We start from the raw sequence: 9,655 nt of genomic DNA on the forward strand, positions 1-9,655 counted from the left end.
AAGGGTCCTCCTAAAGTCAATTTATTTTTATGAAAAATAGGCCATGACAGATTGATTAACAATTAGGAGAGATATGAAAGAAGAATGACTACTTCTCCTATTTGTCCTAGGTGTGGTGAGGAATCAGAATCCATCATTCATGTCCTTCGAGATTGTTTTTATGCAAGACAAGTCTGGGAACATTTTATTCTTCTTGAACATTGAGCTAATTTTTTTAGTAGTAGCCTGTATAATTGGCTTAATTAGAATCTAGCTAATCATTCTCATTTTGTTGTTCCTAATTGAAGGATCTTTGGTTATGTGATCTGATACATTTGGTTAGATAGAAATAAATTTGTTTTTTTCGCGGGTTTTTGTTTTGCCTAATTCTCTAGTTTAGCAAATAATTTGTGATATGAATTATTTTAATTGTGTGTTCAAAACTAGTAACAAGTCTGGTTTTGGTTTGCTTGGTCAGTAGATTCGTGTCTGGTGGATCCCTCCCAGCCTTGGTTATTACAAGCTTAATGTGGATGGCTCAGTCCTATATCACCATTAGGCTGCAGGATGTGGTGGTCTCATTAGGGATGATAGCAGTAATTTTATTGTTGGTTTCTTTGGCTGCTCTCTTTGTTCTCCTTTAGTTACTGAACTTTGGGCTATGTTTTGGGGTATCAAGTTTCATAAATGTTTTCAGAGTATTTGGATTGAAGGAGACTCTAAAGAGGATTTATTCCTTATTCTGAATGTTCAACTTAACTCTCATCCTTTTGCTGCCTTATTGTCTAATATTAGAGAGTTGTTAAAACAAATTATATTTGTTAGGTTTGGTTACATTTGTAGAGAAGCCAATCAATGTGCTAATTGGCTTGCTAAGCTTAGAGTGGATGGATGTATTCCAATCGAATGTTTTGATACACCTCTTGCTTCTCTTTTCTCCTTTCTTTGTCTAGATGCTTGTGATGTTTGGACACGAAAGTGTGATCCTTAGCTCTTGTGTTTGGGCGTTTAGCCCCTTTTATTAAGAAAATAAAAATAAAATAAGAATAATATTGATTATATATACAATCAAAAATAAAAATATAAAATCTTTTTTAACTTTAAAAACTGAATTAAGCTAATTTTTAAAATGAGTTAAAAAATAATTTAATCATATTTTAGTGGAACATATTTTGTTTAAATGTTGCATTTAAGAATAAAAAAATTGAAAACATATAACTACTCCAAACATATTATAAAATTTAGTCCTTAAAGGTTTATATAAAAAAATTGAAATCATTTAAAATATATGAATCAAATTGTATACAAGTTTGAATTCATTGTTTAATGATTTTCTTTCCATGTTAAATGGTTATGACTCGTGAAATTAAAATGATTGTGAGAAAAATTACTTTATTTATTTTAAGAGAAGATTAACACATTTCATATACACCATTTTTTTTCAAACATGATTCATAAAAAAAGCGTGAAGAAAAATCATACATGACCAACAAAAATAAAAATAAAAAACATCTAAATTTATAAATTGTTTTAAAAAATGAAAATATTTCTCTGAAAAATCATAAATAGACATGATAAAACGTTGACAAAAGAGTGGTGAGTGAAGAATTTTCGTTGCTTGATCCAAGTAAGTTTTCCAATTAATGATATCTGATAGAAAATAGAAACGTATGAACAAGTACTGTTGATCCATCATCCAAGTAACTCTAAATTTTGAAGTATTTTGGACAAAACAACGTTTGAAGTCAATTTTATAAAAAATCAACTAATTCATAATTCAAGACTCAGATTGGACTCTTTGATATTTTTAATTTAATTTTTGTTGATTTTTATATAATTTTAGTATTGAATATAATTTTTTTTTTTGTAATGATACTTAAATTATGAAAAATTTCCCTTTTAAAAATTAATATTTTAAATTGAAAATTTTTACGTACTCAAATCATAATAAATTTGGTAAATCTGTTTATCTTTTTAAATTTTATAACATCAATATTTCTCTAACATTATTGACATTCTCCTTATAACGGACAAGTAATATATTTTAAAAAAAAATATATATGATAATTCACAATAGCTTGGCAAGTGATAATATATCTCTCTTACAAACTTTTATTCTTAAATGTTTAAGAAAAGTATTTGTAAAAACTATTTTTAATGAAAGCGCTTTTAACCATCGATGCTCATTCTTTTGACGTCCCGTGTCTCTTTGTTTATTCATTAATTTAAGTTTTTATAATTTATTTTTAAAATTTATAAATTTTATCTTTTAATTTAATTTAATATAGTAGAATTTAAATGATTAATGGTTAAATCTTTATCTTTTCAAAAAATGTTAGAAGTTCACAAATTTAAAATAATCATCTAATCATTTTTATATAATTATATTTTTATTAAAAACTATAATATTTAATATTATTGACGCAATAAAATTGATAATATATTATATTTTTAAAATTATTATATATAAATTTTTATTTTATATCTTTAAAAATATTTTAAAATAAATTGTTTATATAATATATATTAATTTTTTAAAAATACTAGTCACACTACTTATAAAATTAAGATAAAATTGTATACTCTTTTTAATTGAATGATTATAATTATTTTAATATTTAAAAATTAGAAAATAACATTGAAAAAAAGATATTAAAATTTCTTAATTATAAAATATACAGTAAATTTTACTTTTTTAAATTTAATTTATTAATATCCATATAAAATTCTTTAATTAATTGATAATTGAACCTGTATTACCACGAATATTGTTTTACTAATTTAATAAAGCAAAATTTAATAGGCAGAAAAAGTTATATGTTTCACGTATTAATTTATACAAAACTTTATCTTACAATAAATAATTTTTTACGTGTTCTTTTGAAAATCGAAAAGCAATATTTTGTGCCTGCCAGTCTCACTTTTCCCTTTAACTTTAATAAAATAATTAAAAGAAAAACGCTTATTTATGCAAATTAGTGTAACAAGAAATGTAATACGAAAATTTTATATATATATATATATATATATATATATATATATATATGTAAAAACCGGTCTTGAAAAACATTTTTTAATTTAATATTATTTCAATATTTTATTATTATTATTATTATTATAATTAATATAAAATAAATATCACAAGAATACCATTACATTTATTAAAAAATAATCAAATAATTTTTATTTTTTTTTATGAAGCAAGCAGTTAATCCAAAATTTTAAGAATAAAACTACAAGAAAACCCTGCAGTTATGAGAAATGGGTAGAAACGTTTTGTATATTTTAAAACTCCCTAAAACAACTCTTCGAACGAATTAAACAATGTCAATGATAACTCCTTCCTTAATGTGCACGAAATCGTTGCAAACATAAAACATTTGGTATGCAAAGTTTGATAAGTTCAAGGAATCACGCATGGTATGGTTTTTTTGACGTTCCGTTTTACAAAGTTTTGTTTGATCAAAATATTATTTTAAGTCACTAAAAATATAACGACAATCCCTTCCATTGTTTTGTTAAATTAACGACATATATCATTTTATTGTAACTAAAGAAAAATTAAGGACATATTAGTTTTTAAATCCATATTTAATCTCAATGAATGAGAAGAAGTTAATATTTTTTTAAATAATTTCACAATGTACAACTCAAGTAAATATCATTTTATTTAAAATTCATAATCTTTATAATAATATTATATAAATAAATAAAAGACTACTCACGTATTTATTTACTTATAAATAATGTCATTTAATAATAATTTTTATGAATTTATATTTTTTTTATTTCTCTGTCACCACCCTCATTAATTTATATTAAAATATCGAGCAAATATAATAAACTTATAAATAAAGTAGATAAATTTTATGAAAGTGTTATACAAATATAATATTTTTATTCTTTATTTATTAATAATTTTCATATAAATTATTGAGTACCATAAAATATCTATGAATTTATATTCAGTGCAGTAACTGCGCGATGCAATTATGTTATTTTATATTTTTACTTAAGTACACATATTTTTGCTTAACTTAAATAAAAATATAAAATTTTACCTAAATTCATAATGCAATTTTTGCATGGACTACACTGAATCCGGTCCAATATCTACACTTCCTTCCTTCTGAGCTCAGGCGAGCGTTTCTAAACACATGATACGATCTAGGGAGCATAACACGTATATTAATTGATTAATATTAGGAAAATATCCTTTTTATTTGACCTTTAATGTTTGTCTATATTTTCAGGTTTTTTTTTTTGTTTTATATATAAAATATATGAAATAAATAGAAAGTAGTTATATATAAGATTACGTAAAGTGTTAAATTTTAATCATGAAATTATTAGTATTATAATAAGAACGAAAAGCAGGAGTAGTGCCAGCAAAATAAATAATTAATCTTTGAGGTGTCCCACTTGTATTAAAGAGAAAATTCAAAATCAAAACGAAACCCACATATTTTGCTTGACCAATTTATTCTTAGGGGCACGTGAAAATAAAAATAGCATGAGCGAATGTAGGAAAAAAGAAAACAAAAAAAATATATAAAGAAAAGAAAAGAAACAGTAGACTAAACCACCAAATAAGAAAAGAGGAATATACTTTGTTCTATGTAGATATTGATTTCATAATTAATAATAATAATAACATATGATATTAAACGATAGTATAAGTTATAAATTAAGATATAAAAAAAATCCGCTGTTGAAACAGCCCACTGGAATGGCAAGCATGGCCCCTGGTTTTCTGAATTCTCTTGCAAAACCAACTGTTTTTCTCTCTCAACTAACCCTGCCACTGCTTCTTCTACCTCTTTTATACCAATTTCAATCCACAATCCTCACCCACCACTGCTTCACAATCACAATTTTCTATGCCAATTTGCATTTTTTTCACATCTGCACCTTTTACCCTTCAAACTCTACACAAACATTAAAAACCAGCTAAGGAAAACAAAAAGCAAAAAAAAGTACAATGAAAACTCTATCTCATTATTATTATTGTTATTATTAGTATTAATAATTACTATTTACCTTGTGTTATTATTTTATTTGTACCCTCTTCCCCTGTTTCCTCTGTTCTTGTTCCAATCATTCTGCTGTTTTCTGGGGTCCCTTTGATTTGCATTTTTGAGTGGTTTTTTGGATACCCATTTGCTGAATTTGAGTTTCTGGGGTTGTTTTTGCACTGCATTTTTCAGTTGGGGTGTAAAGTTGAGGCCTTTGTGGGTTTTGAATGGGTATTGAGAGGACCTTGGCTGATAGAAAAGGAAGAGACTTTTGTGAATTGCCAAGAGAAACCATTGCCAGCAGCAACTCAAGGAAGAACCGGCGGCGTCAGAGGAAGAAGCCGCCGCCGGTTCAAAAGCTCTTCGAGACTTGCAAGGATGTTTTTGCCTCTGGAGGAACAGGGGTTGTTCCTCCCTCTCAGGACATAGAGAAGCTTCGGTCTGTTCTAGGTATGTACGGGGTCTTTGTTTTTATTTTTTATTTTTCGTTTCTGATTGTGTTTTGTGTTGTGTGATGATGTTATTGTGGGTTTCCCCCAACTGGGGTGTTAAATTTTGATCTTTAATGAAGATTTTTGTGTGGTTTTCATCTTGTTGTAGACTAAATTCTTGCGGGCTATGTGGGAATTGGGTTGAATTTTTCCTTTTTAGTTGGAATTATAATAATTTGGTCTGGTTATAGACTTTGTTTTTGGATGGATCAAGTGGGATATTTTATTTGTTTCGTACTTTAGTTTATGTCTCATGTCAATTAAATAATATGAATTTATGTAGGTGTATTTTTTATTTTTTTTTGGTATTGCTTCAATTTCATAAATTGTATCAATTTCTAATGCTTTATATCACTTTGCAAATTGTTTGGACGGTGGGGTGGTTTATGGTCTTTCATATGCTAAATTTTGTTGTCTTTGTGTCTTAACATGCATGCATGTGTTTTATATATTTTGAGGTTTATCAAATAAAAGAATGCTTGTTATTATGTGCTTTTTGTTCCCCACGAGATATCTTTACATTGAAATTTAGTTCACAATGTGATGTCAACGCGTGTTCTAATATGAATAAGACATCAAGCATAGTGAAAGTCCTTTGCTTCTCTCTCTCTCTCTTCACCCTTTTTGTCTCATCTTTCCATTTAACATCTTATGTGGATAATTTGGATTCACAATAACCATAAATTAGGGGCCAATGAGCTAGATTATTGATTTGTAATTGTTTGCAATGCGTATAATTAGGTAGGAGATAGCCAATCAATGGACTTGATAGCATGGTAAATGTTTTCAGCAATTTTTTTGAGTAATCAAAGAGGGAAAATGGAAACTATTTAGTATGTGTTTTTTGGTTTAACAAAATAAAGCCTAAACTACGTTTATCAGGAAACAACTAATTTCTGCTTTACGGTTTACATGGTCTAGAATTCGTTGTGTTAACAGAAAAACAAACACATTTTCTATGGCTGAAGGCCTAGGACAAAAAAACAAGTCATTGTTTAGTGGGAGTTGTTAAACATAGGTATGTCAAAGGATGTTATTCTCAGCTGGTTTTATATGTTTGAAGCTTAATTAATATATATACTGAACTTTTGTGTAATTTTCCTTTGGAAACCACTCACTTAACCAGTTGCCTGGACCACACGTTCCTGTACAGCTATGCCAAGAATTATTAACCAATTGTCAACAGTTTTCATGAGTTTTATATATATGCCATGCAAAGCATGCAATGCAACTCTTGTTTTTCTCTTTGTGCAGATGGAATAAAACTGGAAGACGTTGGTTTGAAACCTGATATGCCGTATTTCCGGACAAATGCCAGTCAAAGAACGCCAATAATCACATACCTGCACATATATGAGTGTGAAAAGTTCTCGGTATTTAAAATCACCTCAACTGCTTTCATGATGTGTGAGAGTGAGTGATGTTTTTTTTGTTGTCACTAACCTTATTTTATCATATTTTGCAGATGGGAATATTTTGTTTGCCACCTTCTGGGGTTATTCCTCTTCACAATCACCCCGGAATGACGGTTTTTAGTAAGCTTCTCTTTGGAACCATGCACATCAAGTCATACGATTGGGTCGTTGACTTGCCTCCTGAATCTCCCACCATTATCAAACCGTCTGAGAGTGAGTAGTTCCCTATTTTATAACCTGTTATTTTATTTGAACGATTAAAAATTGATACTGTATGTGATACCGTATACAATTGTTTCTATCTTTCACTTATTTTATATTTATGTTTTTTTGTATACATGCATCCCAAAAATAAGGGGTGCAAACTACTGTTGTATCCCAAAGTTGTACAAAAATCATTTCCGATTTATAACCTTTCCTTGTTATACTATTTGCTATTTCTTATTTATGATCTCGGACAGACTCATACACATTTGTTGAAAATGAAGAAAAATATATGTTCATGCTTCGAAGTGTTCTGTAGACAATTAAACATGACAAGTTATATTTAGAATAGTCATAAATATAGAAATGCTGTCATTTAACGTTTGATACCCTTGTATGTTTAAGACAGATTAAATAAGAATTGTTTCTGTAATGGGGAGATGTAGAAGGAATGCCATTGCCAACTAGCATGTTCTTTCTTTTTAAGTCATATAATCACATGAATGTATTCCTGGTGAACATGGATTTGTCATCAAGGCCACGTTTTAGGTTTTTGAATAGATGGATATAATCAATGGCCACGTCTTTGTTTTCTTTGTTGTAGCCAAGTTTAAGATGCTCAGTAAAATATCACTTGCATTTATTGTATTTAGGGACTATTTTTAAACTTCTTTGTTATATGCGTAAAGAAAAATGCTAGTAATACACCCTGAAACTATTATTGAGTGAATTTTATGACTCACTAAATATGAAGTGGGAACCACATGATTCGTTGAGTTCCACATGAATTTTACATAATTGTAGTGTATCAAAGAGTGTGGTTATCATTTCTCTGTATGGAAAATGTGAACAATGACACTTATATTAGTATTTAAAAGGGAAAAAGTTCTCTTTTTGTAAAGAATGATGAGCTAGCACGGTTTGGTTAATTATAGTAATTCTCTTTTTAATTAAAATTGTTTTTGCAAGCACAGCTACTCTGAAAAAAGAAAATATTCATATTGTAATTATGCAGGCCAGGCTCCTGAAATGCGGTTAGCCAAAGTTAAGGTTGATGCTGATTTCACTGCTCCTTGCAACCCCTCCATCCTTTATCCAGAGGATGGAGGCAACTTGCACTGTTTCACAGCAGTGACAGCATGTGCAGTTCTTGATGTGCTTGGTCCTCCATATTCTGATGCTGAGGGTAGACACTGCACATACTACCATAATTATCCCTTTTCCAACTTTCCAGGTATGTTGGCACCCCTAATCCATGTTAGGAAACTATTATCTATTTAGGAGGAAATAATCGCTTTTCTTAAAATTTTTCTCTGTAAGTAAAATCAAGCTCATGTTTGGTTCATCTTATTTGAAAAAATAATCACTTATTTCTTTCAGCTTCCTGAGAGAACTTTTGAAAATTAAGCTATTGTTTTTCTAGAATTAAGCTGAATCAAACATGCTAGTAGTGATTTATTTATTTTATTAAGTTGAACTAAACGCATGCTAAACTAAATTTTTACTATTCAAACCTTGTATTATACTGATTTCTATTAGCTAATGGATTGCAATTTTTCCTTTGAAATTTCAGTGGATGGACTATCCATACCTGAAGAGGAAAGGAATGCTTATGAATGGTTACAAGAGAGGGAGGAACTTGAAGATTTAGAAGTAAATGGAAAAATGTACAATGGCCCAAAGATTGTGGAGACATAATAATCTTCATCCTATCACACACACACTCACACCATCTTTCAGTTCCTGTGATCAGTTGCTGCTGCTGTCAAATACCCTTATAGAAATTTTTTTTATCAATCTTTTCTAGTAGAGAAACAACGAATCTGTGTTCTTGTACCTTTTTTTTTTAGTGTTTTTCTTCTTTATGGAACATGAGGAGGCACTTGTCATGCACTTGGTGCTATTTTCAGTTTATAGCTCTTTTGTGTACATACCAAGAAACAGAAAAGGACAAAGAGGGTGCCGCACTGGAAACTGAACTTGAAATGAAGGTGCAATGCAATGAGCAAGTCTTCTGAAAAATTAAACCTCGTTTTGTAGGCTAGTGGTTTATTTCATTTAATTTACTTTCCGATGATTTAAAGATACAATTGTTGTATTTAATAAAAGAGTTAAAATCTGTTTGATACTAGCTGTGAAATTTAGACATTTATATATATAGCAACTTTTCATAGGATGTTAGATTTATAAATTCAACCGTCAAGTTATTTAAAAAGTTATTAGGTGATATAAGTGTTTAAGTTTGATATTTAATATTATATTTTATAAAAAATTGCGAGCTGTGTAAGTTAAGTTTGACATACAGTGTAATTAATAAAATTAAAATTATTACTATATCTTTTGGAAAAAAGAAATTGGGTCATATGCTAATGATACCCAATATGGCTTATGATTAATTTCATCCAATTGTCTACTTGGAGTTTGGATGTTAATCCAACCACGTTATGTAGCGTGCTTAAGGAATGATATATTTTTCTTTAATATTTACGATGTATTTTAAATGTTTTATAAGAAAGTATTAAATAAAGAATAAATAGCTTTAATATTCTGA

The 9,655-nt window shown here is 28.6% G+C and overlaps 1 protein-coding gene across 1 annotated transcript; it reads left to right on the forward strand.

Moving 5' to 3' along the window:
- The first annotated feature begins 5,192 nt into the window (after positions 1 to 5,192).
- LOC113867926 (plant cysteine oxidase 2) lies at positions 5,193 to 9,110 on the forward strand. Its single transcript, XM_027503437.1, has 5 exons — positions 5,193 to 5,444; positions 6,740 to 6,858; positions 6,951 to 7,113; positions 8,120 to 8,338; positions 8,678 to 9,110. Exons 1-5 carry the CDS (start codon positions 5,222 to 5,224, stop codon positions 8,800 to 8,802), a joined length of 849 nt encoding a protein of 282 aa, XP_027359238.1. The 5' UTR covers positions 5,193 to 5,221; the 3' UTR covers positions 8,803 to 9,110.
- The last annotated feature ends 545 nt before the right edge of the window (positions 9,111 to 9,655 follow it).

The sequence above is a fragment of the Abrus precatorius genome, unplaced genomic scaffold (genome assembly GCF_003935025.1).
Source record: "Abrus precatorius isolate BTA unplaced genomic scaffold, Abrus_2018 Scaffold5, whole genome shotgun sequence".
Taxonomy (NCBI): domain Eukaryota; kingdom Viridiplantae; phylum Streptophyta; class Magnoliopsida; order Fabales; family Fabaceae; genus Abrus; species Abrus precatorius.